The sequence below is a fragment of the Pithys albifrons genome, chromosome 14 (assembly GCF_047495875.1).
Source record: "Pithys albifrons albifrons isolate INPA30051 chromosome 14, PitAlb_v1, whole genome shotgun sequence".
Classification (NCBI taxonomy): domain Eukaryota; kingdom Metazoa; phylum Chordata; class Aves; order Passeriformes; family Thamnophilidae; genus Pithys; species Pithys albifrons.
In genome coordinates, this window is record NC_092471.1 from 17,299,461 (window position 1) to 17,315,368 (window position 15,908).

Genomic DNA, 15,908 nt, shown 5'->3' on the forward strand with positions numbered 1-15,908 from the left:
ACACCAGGAGCTTCAGCTCAGAAGGGGACTTCTCTGCTGGCATAAATGGGAGGGAGCATCCCTAGGAATGAGAGGTGCTATACCCTCTGAAATGGGAATGCCTCATGGGAGACGTGGGCCCAACAGACATACTCTGTGTCAGAACAGATCTCCATCACTAACAATAGCGAGCAGGCAGGCATTTTTTGGCACTTCTTAACTGTCTGCAGGGGCTAAAGGGCCTTTTTCTTGCCTTGTGCCCTTCACACTGCCAGTCATAATATGATCAGAAATGCCAGTCCCAAAGGGCATCACTGGTTCTCCTAAGCACCATCATGGAAATGCAAAGAGAAAATGAACTTCCAGCATTTTACGTGCTAAGCTCAAACCTGAGCAGGCCTTTGCCACAGGAATTTGTGTTTACAGCCTCGAGGTGAGATGTGCAAGTGGGGCAAGTTGATGGCACATCACTTCAGTGAGCAGGGCCAGGCAGGAGGAGCTGGCCCTGATCTCCTCAGCAGTCAGTAGTCAAGGGACATGCAGTCACACGTGCGTTCACGAGATGAAGGTTCTACAACCCTCAACATGCATGCAGGGATAGATTCACACCTCCAAGGGTACCACAGCTCCGCTGTGTCTGTGTGTCAGCCCTAAGGCTGCCCTGCAGACCTGACTCACCTGCCTTCCCCATCATCAGCCTTCAGGTATGGCTGGAGTAGATTGTTCCTGTGCCACAGGCTCAACGTGGTATCACCTGCAGGCTGTCTATGCATGGCAGGAGAAGGCTGTGGCATCAGGAAGCCAGCATGTGTGGGAATGGTCTTTCATTGTAGACACAGGAGCTAAACCTCAACAGCCATAGCTATCACAGCACTTCTGCACTCTCATAGTCAAAGAACCTTCATTCAGAAGGACAATTTCTCAAGTGAAGGAAAGCCCAAACTAAATGTTGTCTGCAGCCTCCTAAGCTGAAAGACAGGCTGGAGTTTGTTCATGATTCCACCTGTATGAACAATCCTTTCTCCCTTCCCTCCACAATTTCTATCCTCTAGTTAAAGAGATTTGAGCACAAAGATACAAGACTGCATGCAAAGCTCTGCTCACAATTTCCCTATTCACAATTTCTAATAATGGTCAACATTTCTACTTACTCTGGGCAAATCTGCACTACCTTGCAAAGTGATGAAGGATCTTAACAAAGATGGGGAAACCTGTAGATACACTATGTCTTTCAGGAATGTATAGCATTATCAGAAGGTACATCCAAGCAGAGGGAGTCCTGGGCTAATTCATTAGGAGGGATTTGTGAATTAGAGGTCACACAGTTGTCAAAACCAGAGTCTGGTTGTTCAAGTAGTTGCTGACAGCTGTCAGCCCCACCAGGACATGGGGCCCTGAGGATGCCAGTGCCTGAGAATGATGAGGTGGCTTTGTAATTGATGATGGACCATTTGTCCTGTAGGATAGCTTAAAGGAAAACCTTTCCTACAGCAACCTAGAACTGGAATCACAAATGCTCTCTGACTTTGTTCAATTCTGGATGCAGCTACAGCAGGAGACAGAGGCTGTATGCTAGATCAGGTGGGAAAGCTTCCCTTGCCTCTGCTTTTCTCTATGTCCACCTCATGAGCAATTAATTTACTTTCAGAGTGCTTTCTACCTTCTACAGGGAAATGCCAGTTCTAAGGCTGCATTTTTTCTCCTTTCTTTCAGCACTTTTATTAAACTTCTGGTTTAATGCCTAGGTTATTTTGCCTTCTCTTTTCCTTTTTCTGCTTTAGAAGAACAACCATCTTTTACTGGGAGTTGTTGGCTTGACAGAAGAACCATCTATCCAGCCAGTGGGGGACCAGGGAGATTTTCCACACTGATGACAAGCCCTTGGGAAAAGCAGCACTTACATGATAATCATGATGGCAAGGGGAACACATGACACCTCCTTGAGGCAGAAGGTGACACAGCCAAGTGGTACTGGTGGACCTGTATTTTGGATGCTTCCTGGCACTGGTTCTCATTATGGTATTTCCTAGTGTTAGACACCTTCTACTGAAATATCTGCCCAGAATCCATTTGCTGCATGCAGCTGCCTGCTTGCAGAGGAGACCTCAAGCATGCTGTGGTGCTGGCAAGGCTCAGCCTCTCCCTGTTTTCTGGTTTTTGTTGAAAGGTAGGGACAATCTGATTCACTGCCTCACTTCTTTATAGGTGCAATTCCCTCAGATCAGCACTGATCGTTCTTTCCCATGCCATGAACCTGAAGATGGATGAAGAAAGCATACAGATGAAGCCCCAGTAAGTGCTCAACTGTTGGACACTGTGTCTGGTGGGTGTAGACCATAAGCCAACATCTGCAGAGGCTTTTGGCACAACACCTTCCCACTGACCGGGCCCTGGGTCAGCAGTGGTCATGGGATAAGAAGAGAGGTGAGAGTGTGGAACCTGCAGCAGAGGAACAAGAGAAGAGTAAAAATGATTTATTTCATAGTGGAGGACAGCAAATGGCCACAAACACAATCCCCCATGGGCTCTTCAGGGTGATTATGGCATGTCATCTCCAGCAGCCTCTCACACCTCTTTTCAGACTCAAAATATGAACTTAAGAAAAACTCACTGAAGGGCTCTCACTGGAGAGAAGACAGCCCCTGACAGAGGCAGGAGAGACAGCATTTGGGATGCTGAGAGGGCCTCAAGGATGCCCATCCTCCGGAGGGCAAGAAACAAACACCTCAGTGAGCATCGTCACGTATCAGTGTTCATCAGCCTTAATGAGACTCAGCAGAGATGGGTGACTAATTCCAAAGCAGTCCTTTATTCAAGAACCTGGCTTCAGGTAGATTATTCAAGAGCACACAACAGCTTCTTTGAATGCATTTACTGCTAAGCAATAGGCTTTCCAAAGTTTCCCGTTGTGGCTGAGTGGTCAGATAATTCATGTGACACGGTTTCTGCTCCCGACTGGGTGAACTTGCAAGCACAAATGTCACCATTTGTGAGCATAATTTTTCCTCTTCATGTATGCCTCTGACATTTGCTTTCCACTTACCTTTTCCACCAGTAACATGCAATCATAACTGGTGGAAGAGAGCAGTGCTAAGGGGCCAGAAAAGGAAGGGACCAAGAGGGGCTAAATGGGGCCTCTGTTACCCAGAGGCAAATGCTTCTCATCTCCCCAAGAGTTCCTCCCTGGTACCCAGCAGCTTAATTCAAAATAAACTCACTGCTGTCAGGAGACCTGTGTGCTGGCAGCACCAGAGGAAGTAAATACTGTACCTGTACAACAGTCAGCTCCTCAGAGGCACCAGCAGCTCATCCCAGACTCAGGGCTCCTAGTGGTACATGGAGAGATCTTGCAGGATCCTGCCATGGCTGGCTATGCCCTGCAACTGCAGAGCCAGGCACAGCAGGTGAAGTGGAGACAAACTGTCCTGTGGGAAAGGTGGAACCAGCTGCTTTTCAAGGTGGGGTTGAGCCTGACTAAGCACAGCCCAAATCTGCTGGTCTGGTTCCTCTTCTTCAACAGGATCATGGGGAAACCCTAGTGTTTTGGCCCATCTGCCCACAGCTCTTTAGGCAAAGGGGAGCTCTTTAGGCTCTTTCAGCCACAGGAATTATGGAACCACAGGAATTAGGGAGCCACAAGGTTCTGGTGGGTTTGACAATGAATGCATTGCTTGTGACATCAAGCATGTCGAAGACAAGGAACATCCTGAGGACACAGTGCTCAGCCAGCATGGAGAGCCAGGCAGACAGGCAGCAGTTGCTTTGGGCTACAATGCAGTGAAATATCACCAGCCATAGCTGGATGTTCTGGTGGAGTCTCTGCATCTAACTGCAGCCTGGGAGGCCACAGCGAGTGGTCTGCAGTGAAAACCCCTTGGTAGTGTGCTGCATCCTGGCTCCTGAGTCCACATGGGCAGACACATTCCCTGGCATGTGACAAGTGCCACTTACCTGCTTTGGTTTTTGAGAAAACACTGGAGATCACTCATGGATCTTTAGTCACAGAAGTCTAGAGGAGCAGAGGTGGTCCAAAAAAAACAACAAACAGAGAACATTTTCCACCAGCCTCATCAGTAGGTGAGATGATCTTTTCCCCTCCCGTTTTAGCACAGACTTGCTGTAGATGTAAAAGCTTCCCTGAGCTTTCCTTTTTCCCACAACCCCCATGAGGTCGCTACTCCCAGGACCTCCCTGCAGGGACACCAGGAGAGAACACCACATAGCCCGGCTTTTCCTTGGTTTTGTGTCTCTGCATTGTGACAGTTCAGTCTGGCCTGCAAAGGGGAAGCTCTTCAAAAGGGTCACTCTCTGCCCCTCTTTTCGGGAGAAGGAGATTTGGAGTGTATGATCTGTGATGTGCCTCTGATGAGGAAACCATGTAGAGCCAACCCAAGCATGGGGGGAAGGAGCATTAGGAACCCCAGAGCCAAGAATGCTCCCACCTTGGGCTGGGGTAGATCTCCCCACAACAGCGAAAGGCAGGACAGAGGTCCTGCTCAGCAGCCACTGGGCATTGCCCTGTGCCTCTTCAGAGTCATTTTGGACTTTACCCTGCCCAGCTTCAGGGACACATCTGCTCTGCCCTTTTGGCCCAGAGGGCTTTGGAGACCACCCACACACCAGGGAAGAGGAGACTTACCTGCTCAGAGGGTCTGCTTTGAGCTGTCAGGCAGGTACAGAGGAAGTCATTCAGGACGATCCTGGTGTGAGAGCTCAGATGTTTCCTCCTTGAGCCAAGACTTCTGCTCTGCTTTTGAAGGAGATCTCTTTTTCCTAGGAAAAATCCTTTGTGGTATTACATTACTGCGTGCTTGATGTAGGGTTCCTTAATTACATTACTTTCTTAAGACAAGGATCAGAAGCTGATGCACAGGAAACTGTGACAATTGCAATGGCTGTTACCATTTAAGCAGTCAACGACATGGCACCAGGAGCTGATCCTCAGCAGCATCTCTGGAAGCTCAAGCTGCCTTTTTTCACAAACTCTGTTGTACACATAACAGAACTCTTCAAAGAGAGCTAAGCATTCCTGCTGAACTGCACTTCCCTGGCCTGAGGAAGTCTTCAGCCCCACTAGAGTCTTCAGGTCTTCCTTAGGTGGAGGCCACCAGGCCATTCTACCCCATGGCATGGAGGCAGCAGTCTCAGTAAATCACCTTATTTTTCATCCCTGTGGCTGAAGGAAGAAGCTCAGCCTTTGCTGATCACACTGTTTTTGGCAACCATAGCACCCATCAGCACTTACAGCTGAGCTACTCTTGTCAAGGCTTGCCAAAATGCCATCACCTTTCCCATCATCTTCCCTGCTCCCACCTCCCTGGGAAAAAAAAAACAACACCCAAGACACCAAAGCACAACCAAAAAACCTCTTTCATCCCCTCTGCAAGCCAGCAGGGGTTAATGTTGTCAGCCATGACGTCAGGATCCCAATTTGTCCAGAGAGTCCCCCTCCCCAACCACAAACTCCCTCTCTCCTCCCCTCCTCTTGTGACTTTGCAATGAGCAGCAAAACTCCACAGGAGCTGCGGCAACAGCACTAGGGAGACGTCCAGCCCTCCCTCAGAGAGCAGCACTTTCTGCAGACAGGGATTTATTTATTTTCTACACATGCATATATGTATTTATTTATTTACTGGGTTGCATTTGTTTTTCCTTTTTTCCTTTTTAACCCTTTCACAAAAGCCCCAAATCTCCCAACTGATGAGCCTGAGATTTCCTTAAAATAAAATAACTGCACAGTGGGGCTGGGTTGCTTCCCCTTTCCCCTCGGAAAATAAAGAGGAAGGGGAAGCAAACAGATAAAATCCAGAATAAAATCATATTGCTAGAAAACTCACACGTCCTCTCTCACACACACACACACACACACACGCTCTTTCTCCTCCTCCTCCTCTCTGAAGGTGGGTAGCAGGAGCCATGCAACATCTGCAGAACCGGATGGCAAAAGAGCAGGAGGAAAAATAATCCAAGTGGAGTGCTCAGGGGACACTGAGTTGTTTTTTTTTCTTTTTTTTTTTCTTTTTTCTTTTTTAATTTCTTCTTCTGTGTACCTGTGAGATTCGCTTTCACATTTTGCTGAGCCCATTTTGGGGCATTTTATTTTTCTTTCTCTTGGGATTTTCTCAATTGGCAGAGGATGTCTCTTGTTGAGAGGATGCTGAAAGGAAGAAGAAACGAATTCTTTGACTGGCACTGAAGGGGAGGGGGGATATTTTTCCCCCACATTTTTTATGTTTTTTTCATTATTATTTTTCTCTAAGAAATCATTAACTGGGGGGGGGGTTGGTTTCTTTTTTCCCTCCCCCCCTTTTTTTGGAGGGAGATTTCAGAAGATCCATCTTTCTTTCCCCTCCCCTCCAAAGATTTTTTTTTTCATCCTTCGTCTTTGTGGAAATGTGGACATTTCAGGCAGACAGATTGAGTGGAATTGTCTCTGCTTTAGCAGCTCTTTGTCTCGCCTGCTGTGCGCAAAGGTAAGGATTGCGATCCCAGGCTGCAGGGACGGGTGGCTGGTACAGGATTTGTTTGTGTTGTTTGGGGTTTTCTCCACCGATCTGTATGTGGGAAAAGGGAGGGGGGTCTTTCCCCAAATTGCTTCCCCTGCTGTCGGCTATTGTTATTTCCCAGTCCATGTCGTTTTAGGGGGAGGAGGGATGCTCATACATGAGATGTGGAGCACACTCTGCAGACGGAGCCCACCTCGCAGCCCACTTGCGGCGCGTGTGTGTGTCGTGTCCTCCCCAACCCCCTCCGTACTCAACCTGGGGGAAAATGGCAAAACGAAGTGTTTTTTCTGGGGAAAATGGTGTCTGTGGGAGCCGCGGGAGCGCCGGGCACCGCGCTGTGTGCATACGCACCCGGCACAGGCTGCCTTGGCCGTGCCAGTGCCTGCACACACGCAGCACACACGCAGCCACACTCACAGCCGGGCGTGCAGCGCTGTGTCACAGCCCCGGCTCTGCGGTGCTCCGGAGGCGATGCCCGCGGCCGTCCCTCCACGCAGATTTATGGCATGCAACACCATCATCTGTGGGTGCCATCCATCCCGATCCATCCCTGCATGTGCGCATTCATCCGTGCCCGTTCGGGCGCACACGCATGTGTATCACTACACAGAGCATGGCACGCTTTACCTGCTGTGCATGGCACCCTGAATGTTGGGACTAATACCCTGCATGCTCCAGCTGCAGCTATTCCTGGTATATGCCTTGAGTATTCTGACTGATCCAGGCAGCCGGAGGGCCAGGCACCCACCCAGCTTGGACAAGGTGTACAGAGCACACCTGTTTGCTCCCACGAGGTGGTTACCCACTGCCTTCACACACAGGAGTAGCGCTGCCTCCTCCTCCCCGCCCTCCCTCCTCACACATGCGGGCAGGTGGGTTTGTACCTCCGTGCTGACGCCGTGCGTGCACGAAGTCTGCCGGGGGGGGCTGTGGCATCTCCTTGCCCAGCCGTGCATATGGAGCAGTGTGTTCCTGACGCACACATGCAGGTCCCTGCACAGCCTTGCAGAGCTGGAGATGCCCAGACTTATGTTCCCATAGTTATAAACATGCACATGCGCAGATGAACGCCCACCTTGCCCACACCATTCATGCGTGGTCCAACTGTGTGGGGATGCATAGGCAGGGATGCTTGGAGTCACTGTCCAAGAAAACGTGCCAAGAATAACGCCCACAGCAAATCCCTTTGCTCAGATGTGTCCTTGCATATGTGTTTATACCTGCTAATGTCCAGGGCTGATTTTCACCTCTAGTCTACCTCTATTTCCATGCACAGCTCTGAGACGAAACACTCTCCCATGCGTACATGCCTTCAGCTACTCCTACACACCCCAGCCAGCAGCATGGGAAGCATATATGTAGATGTTTGGCTGCAAGTGTATGTGTATATGCAAAGCACATGCCCACCCACACAGAATCAGGGACACAGCACTCCAGAATTCAGTTCACAGGCTGGATGTACATGCTCCCTAAGCGGATGCAGACCCACATTTGCCAGGAATAGCACTTGCATGCAGCTGCTCGCCCACAGCTGGGCAAATGAACAACTTGCCTGTTCAGCAGGAGGGATGTGGCTTTTTGGATCAAAAGGAGCACCGAGAGGCAAAAGACCTTGTCCTTAACCATGATGCCAGTTTATTCCCTCACTAGGCCAACTTGTAGCTGCTGAGGAGGGAAGACCCCCTATATTCCTCTTTCCACTCTGTCCCTTTCTGCAGGGCCCCTGACACCCTGGTTACTGTCTGCTTCACTTTCCCTGCCTACATTAAGGAGGTAACACTGCTTCCTGACTTTATGTCCTGTAGGAAGTGTCTAAATCCCTTAAGAAATACATAGTGTCCATATTATGAATATAGAAATCTATGAATATGGAAATCTATGTATCTATAGGAATGACTGTCTAGAGCTGAACAAATGCGGGTGCACACTATCAAAAACCCACAGTGACAGTATATAAGCACGTTGCAAATCCTCACATACCTACAGAGAAATCCACAGGTGCAAGTGGACCTTGCAAACCTAGACACTGTGTTGTGAAAGTGCCCTCCTGTGTGCACCCCTCTGGCCTTTTCACAGTGATTAAAACAATGCAATAAAAAGCTGTACCACTCTCTGGTGCGTGCTCAGGAACAGAGCTCAGACACAGCACAAGTGCTTAATGGTTCGTCTATGCACCAGAGCTGGGCCTGGTAAGTGTGTGTGCCATCTCACATTTGCACATCCCTGTCCTGTTGAGAAATCCCTGCACATACACATGCCCAGACTCCCCAGTGATCCTACGTGGCTCCTCTCACACTTCTGTGGAGACCCTGGGCACTGGGAACCCAGCCTCAGGCACCCACAAATGCCTGCTTCTGTTCTGCACATAAATTGTGTCCACAGCCCGGTGTCTCACCATAGCCCAGTGGAGCAAGGTCTGCACCCACTGTCACCTCCAGTCACCTCCAGCCACTGACTGGGATATGGTCACACACATGCACACAGGTTTGTGCACATTTCACGGCTGCACCCTTGAGCTCCAAAGCTTTCATGTGTCTGCATGTCTGTGTGCACAGGCAAGGAGTCTGTACACTCTCCATACAGCCAGGAGAGCACATCTGTCTGTCTGTGTGATCATGTGTGCAGACACACGGACATATCAACTCAAACCCCAGTGTCCAGCGAGGCACAGGGCTGGCTGGCAGAGGCAGTGCTATGGTGCAGCTTTCCTGCTTGACTGGGATGGATGTGGGAGGCGGTGTTGACAGGGAGACATGCTGTTGTGGTGGGTGACTGCAAAGAGCAGCGGTTGTCATCCGCAGGGTCTCTATTCTCATGCAAAGCAGGGAAATGAGGGTGGCACAGAGGCTGGGTATTCAGGCACAAAACCTATTTACTCTGCAGCACCGAATAGGTTCAATATTTTTAGCATCCCCTACTTTCTGGTTTCCCACCTTCGGTTTCAGTTTGGCTCTTGGGCTGATTTTAGGAAGACCTCCCTTCTTGCTCTAATGGCTGGATTGGTGTTAGAGAGGATGGCTGCCCACCCTATGTGCAAGTTAAAGGGGCGGGGAGGAAAGGATTGCTGCTCTGGCATACAGAGGGAAAGATGGACTCTCCTTCCATGTCTCTGCCTCTTGATCTGTGTTGCTAAGAAGTCACGGTGATGCTGAGTGACAGAAATTTGTACATGCCAAAGATCAGCCATATGTTGAGGCTGCAGGAAAAATAGGAGCATTGTTTTCTCCTTTACATCAATAATATGAAGAAACACCTCTGTGCAGCGAGAAGCAGAGGTTGCAGTGGGGTGTTTGATAGAGCAGGGGGCATGCTGGAGGGCACTGGTGTAGTGGGGACCTCAGGGCAAGACAAGTCTGTGCTGTGTAGTGTTAGACCAGGAGCAAGAGCCCAGAATGACCAGGGCTTGTGTGCAGGTTGGGGGCCAAGAGCTGTGCCAAGGACAGAAAACATGAGAGAGAAAGAAAACAGGGAGACTGTGCCCATGGTTGGGGTGTCTGTAGCACACACAGATGTTTTGGTGCCCTGGGGTGTGAAGGATGCTGTGGCGGTGCTGCCTGGTCAGGACCCCCACCCAAGTGACCAGTGACACAAGGGATGACAAGAACTCTCTTCTTTTGTCTTTCAGCCCATCCACTGGAAATATTTCTGTGGTGAAAGAGATTGTGGACAAACTGCTGAAGGGCTATGATGTCCGCCTCAGGCCTGACTTTGGAGGTATGGTGACAGCCGGTTGCAGGGAGTGGAGCACAGGGGCTGTTGTGTGTCTGTGCTGCTGGCCCGGCCTCTCACAGCACATACCAGCCTCGTGGAATGCTCCCGTATAACATCTCCAACCTTCCACTGTTTGCTTGCCTTCATGTCCTTCTTCCCTTCTCCCTCACATTTCTTTCTCACCTCCTGGTTTCCCTTTTCCTCTCACTGGCTCTCCTCCTTCCACCACCACCCATCTGCAGACAGCTGAGTTGTTCATATTGTGATGCTTCTGGGGATATTTTGCTGGGACAGTTACACTCAGCTTTTCCTCTACTCCAGACTTCCTTTCATCACAGACAACAAGTCATCCCTCATCCAATTCTGTTCCCAATGCCAGATATTTTGGCTCTTTTCCCTGCAGGGGCTTGGGGTGATTGCTGGCAGGGCTGTTGCATGCTCTGCAAGGCTGCCTCCTCAGCAACAGTATGGGATAAAATATTCCCTGGGGATCTGGTGGCCTGGCTGATATTCAGTAGGAGGTTCATGGGTCTACAATTCCTCTCTTGTGTCCTGTAAGCAAAAAGAAGAAAGGCAAGTGCCTGGTAGAGATAAAATATGGAAAATTCATGGGTACCATCATACACAGGTCACAGCTGAGGTCCAGTTGAGGTCTATTTCTTGGAGAGGAGCAGGCAGTGGAGAAGCACAGCTGACTGCACAAGGAGGGGGATTTGGAGGATTTCAGCCTGTCAAGTCTCGCTGTTTTATATCTTTTCTGGGCAATGCTATTTCCTCCTCATGAGGAGATGTTTGGAGTTGGGCGATGTTCAGCCCACAGGAGGATGGGTACAGATCGAGATGTCCCTCTCTAGATGACTGATGGGAAATAGATTCATGTTTGTGCTCTGAAGGAGAAGAGAGGTCATGGCCAATTATACGGTGATTCAAGAAAGGAGTTTTCTCCCAGAAGTGGCCTGATCCATAGTTCCTTGAAGCTGTGAGTGAAGGAATATCCTCACTGATTTCATCAGGTTTTGAAGTCACCTCAGTGTATTGCAGTTTCACACAATCCCATGACAGAACTCGTCTCTCCCTAAAACCTCCGTTTACCCTGCACCTCACCCAAATCTGCCCCCACCCACTCACCACCCCTTACCTGTAGTAGAGCCTGCCTTCCATCCCACATACACCATCCCCACTGCCCTTGCCTCCTTGTTCTACCCTGGGGTGGAACAGAGGTTTTCATGTGGCAGCACCAAGTGCTGCTGGACCCTGGCCTCAGGGAGAGTTGTGGAGCGGGGGAGAGAGTCATCCCTCCAGAGTGCTCAGAAGCACCTGAGAGATCACCTCAGTGCAGTAGGGAGTCGCTTTAGAAGGGCTTGCAGCATTCTGCAAGGAAAATGGGGTTCCCCTCTCCCCTTTGAACATGGGATATGGACGGACTTCATTTAAAAGCTGTCCAGGAAACATGAATGTCTCTATTACCTGACTGGCCCTGATCACAGAAATTGGTGCAGTCAAATTTTATGAGAGGGAGAACTGCAGAGATGACATAAAAGTGGAAGGAAACCATCTTTGTAAGCCATGGAGATGATTATGATCCAGTAAAACAGTAGGTGATCTGGCTCCTCAGAGGAACAGAGCGGAGGGGCAGCCATGGGGCTGGAGGTCCACCAGCCCAGGTCCATTTCAGGTCCTGTCTGCTCTGATGCCAGGTCCCCAGGGCATTCAGCTGCCCCACAGGACATGAACCACCCGTTCCTTCAGCCTGGGCAGGGCAGTGGGGGGCTCGGAGATGGCAGGTCTGCTGACCTGCCAGATCTGCACGGTGCACAGCCTGGGCTCAGCAGGCACTGCATCCTTCTGGACTACAAAATGGATAGGTTTGGGCAACTGTTGCATTTTATTTGATTTTACTCTAAATTCCTGAAGTACAAATTGCATTTCCCCTCACTCAAGCAAAGAAATAGAACCATGATACGAAAATAATCCTCTTTCCTGTCATCACCTCACTGTTGCCCTTCACCCTTTCTTGTCCTTCCCTTTGCTCATGAGTGCAAAGTCCTGGTGGGGAGCACCAGTGACTGTGCCTTTGGTGCTCGGTGTGCAGGAATGGCCAAACTGTCAGCATGTCTGGTCCCGCTCCCCCTGAGGACAAGCTTATGTAGACAAAATTGCCCCTGCAGCCTTTACAGTTGGGCTGAGACATGAGTCTAGAAGCTGGAGATCATTGGCAGTATAAACCATGGGGAAAGGAGTGCGTGTTTCCTTCTACCACTGCTGTCCCCAGAGCTCACCAGCTCTCTTTGATTTTGGACCAAACTGTTTCTAGGAGAAACCCAGTGGGATCATGTCAGGATGTGTCTAACTCCGTGTGGCTTCTCTTTCATCCACAGTCCTACTGTGGAGAGGGTGAAATTGCCCCCAATAAGTTGTGTGCAGCTGGAACAGTGGCAGAACCCAAAGAAACAGCATGAAGCTTAGTCAGGGGAGGTTTAGGGTGGATATTAGGAAAAGGTTTTTCACCCGGAGGCTAGTTGGGCACTGAACAGGGTTCCCAGGGCAGTGGTCACAGCACTAAGCCTGACAGAGCTCAAGGAGCATTTGGACATCATGTGTTCTCAAGCACATGGTGGAATTCTTGGGTTGTCCTATGTGGGGCCAGGAGCTGGTCTCAATGATCCTTGTGGGTCCCTTCCAACCCAGGATACTCTATAATTCTATGGAAAAGACACACTTTGGGCAAAGCCCTGGAACCTGTGTGTTTATGCAGCCCTGCTACCTCTCAAGGATGTGTAGAACTGGACTGAACTCCAGTTCCAGTATGAGGACTGGGCTGTTCTCCAGGACACTGCCCTGTATCCCACCTTGTGGTCTACCTGGACTGTCCTGCCACCCCTCCTCTGCCTTCCAGATGGGCAAAATGGGTATAAGCCATCTCTGCTGGGGGAGATGATCCCTCCACCCACCTGTGTTCTTCCGGGAAGATCAGTTAAGGTAAACTATGAATGGCCAAAACAGCATCTCAGAGGGGTGGCAGGTGCTTCTTGGAGCCATATACCCTGGAGGAATGTCATGGAGCTGCCTCAGGGCTGTCCCAGCACTGACAGAGGACTGGGCTTGATTTCCCCATGTTTTCCTCCTACAGCAGCGTTGTTTCCTTCTTGCCATCCTCCCTCCACATCAGTGCCCAGTGGCAGTCACCCCGCACTGTCCCCATCCACGCAGCCCTGCAGGCAGGGTGCCACCTCTGCCTCCTGGGGTGCCTCCTCTACACAACCATGGTAGAGGAAAAGCAGCAGGGAACTGGGAACCTTTGGGTGTGAAGGCACTGGAACAGTCTGTTCCTATGTACCTTTTGTGCTCCTTGCCATGGTGAGGGAGATCTTGCACCTCACAGCCTTTATAGAAGAGCCAGTGCTCCCTTGGCACAGCAGCCCCAAGGCTGTCTGCCTCATCCCAGCACCCCCATCCTTCCAGGATGTGATGCTTCCACGGCTCCAAAAGTAACTCATGGCTCCCCAGTCCTCTTTTTTTTTGAGAGAAAGAGAACTCCGACTGATGCCAAAAGGAGGACAGGCCTGCTGGGGATTGCAGTTCACTTTTTAATTTTGAGATGCCTCGTTAGCTCTGGGCCGAGTTGAGTGGCTGAGAAGCATCAGCCACTCGCTCTCCTCCGTCTCCCCCACCCCCTTGGAAACCCATTAGGCCCATGAGCAGGTTGGCTGTCAGGGGTAGTGCTGGGGCAATGAGTGCTCTGTGCTCACCTGTGAAGCTGGGCTGAACAGGGGTGATACAAAGGGGGAAAGTTGGAGCTGTGTACAGGTGAGGGAAAAATCTGGGAGCAACTCCTCTGGATAGCTGGCTCAGTGGAAGCAGCCCAAGAGTCAGGTGAAGTGGAGGGGCTGGTGTTGAAGTGTCTCCAGGTACATTAGCACCCGGGGAGCAGGTGATAAACTGTCCATCCTGGGGAGCCCTGGACAGTCCCCTGTTATGTCTCAACTACTGTCCCCAAGCCCTGGAATAGCACATCATGTCGGAGAGATGTGGAACAGTGTCAGGATGTGACACGTGGGGACCACAGAGCCCAGTTTTCATGGGCTGAGCAAGGAGATGGGCTGGAACTCAAAGGGCAGGAAGGGATCATTGTAAAGCAGGTCCGAGGGGTTTGGCCAGGATTGTGATAGGGGTCTGAAACAGCCTTGATGAGGGATTTGCTGGATAGGACCAAGATCAAGCCAGGTGTCCAAGAGGGAAATCTCTGTACTGGTACTGCAAGATCAGCAACAACACAGATCAATGATCTTTGGAACAGGACAGTGTATCTCACAGGGCGATCAAATCACAGGTAGGTGCCATCCAGCTGGCCCTGGTCTGAGGAATGGAGACCACAGGGGCAAGTTAAAAAGCACAATAATTACACCACAGTAAGACAACAAGGATGCTCACGATTTAGGACTGGATGAGCAGGGAATGCTGCAGATAATGTCTGGGAAGAATTGCAGGCTGTGGGTAGGGGAGAGAGAGCTTTCAGAGAAGCATGCTGGTTCTTGTAAGTGCTCTTAGGCACTCAGTTTCAGAAGCATTAGTTCCACAGGAGAAAAAAAATACCCAAAAATAAAAACGGAAAAAGAAAGCAAATGAATACCATATTGCCCCAGGGTAGAGAAGGCAATGAAGGAATGGCAGGAAGATCTCACTTGAGCTCAGTGACTCAGCTGCTCTCTGTTGGTGCAACATTTCCAGCCCAAAACTTTGCAAGAGTTCCAAGCAGATGGCCCTTTATGGTTTTTCAGCATATTTTCAGATCTTGGTAGCCAAAAGCAAGGTGAGTGCATTCTGTACTCCTTGCTGCCAGTCGATGTAGGGTGCAGGGTTCCTAGTGGTTCTCCTGAGTGGCACACACAGTGTCTGAATGAAAAAAGAATTATCAGGAAGCCCTTGGGATTGCCCTGTAAATCCTGTGTTTTCATATCTGTGGATCCAGCAGCTTTTCCTGCCCCATTTTTAATTCAAACTTCCCTAAGGAAAGTTAGCACTTAAGGGGTCTTAGACTGAAATGAGCCTGTGTCCTGCTCCTCCTCTGCTCTGCGACATGGACCTGGTTTCCCAGCTCTCATCACCTTCACTCAGTCTCACTCCTCTCCTTGGACATCCAAACACCTCCTTAGCTGCGATATCTTGGGCTTCATCCTTTCTGTCCCCTGTGCCTCCTGCTCTCAACTCCTCTCTGCTCCATCACATCTCCACTCTCTTGGGGACCCAGCCTGCCCCCACATCCTGTTTGTTCTCCAGCATCTCTTCTTCAGAGGCCACTCCAAATTCAGCAGACATGGGGATAAAATTCTCATCCTTTCCCTGTGTAACAGCATCACTGGAAACCCAGAATTGTAAAAATAAATGATTGCTGATGCATAAAGTGTTGCAGTGAAGCATCGTCAATAGTTCAGGGCTCCAGAACTGGCAGGGCTGGCAGGCAGAGTGGCTGTGCCAGCTGGGATGGATGCAGCAGGAGACAGGGGGACCCAAGACCTGGCTCACCAGCCCTGTATGCCTGGGAAATAGCTGGTCTTTATGGTCCTGTACTGGAAGCCATGGGGATTTGGTTTCTTACCCAGTCAAGGTTGATGCTATTACACATTATTAAAGGTTCTTGATAATGTCCCTGCTTTCCACTGCACATAATGTTGTAATTTTGCATGCAGCTAGCTTGCCTTAGGTTTCTGATGG

General features: G+C 50.1%; 1 protein-coding gene across 2 annotated transcripts in view; it reads left to right on the plus strand.

Annotated features, from left to right (window-relative positions):
• The first annotated feature begins 5,841 nt into the window (after window positions 1-5,841).
• LOC139678363 (gamma-aminobutyric acid receptor subunit beta-4) overlaps window positions 5,842-15,908 on the plus strand; it is a 72,583-nt gene continuing 62,516 nt past the window's right edge. For both annotated transcript variants that reach the window (XM_071569128.1, XM_071569129.1), the window contains exons 1-2: window positions 5,842-6,452; window positions 10,111-10,199. In XM_071569128.1, coding sequence (XP_071425229.1) covers window positions 6,373-6,452; window positions 10,111-10,199 — 169 coding nt within the window. In that variant the 5' untranslated portion in view covers window positions 5,842-6,372. The remainder of the gene's footprint in view (window positions 6,453-10,110; window positions 10,200-15,908) is intronic.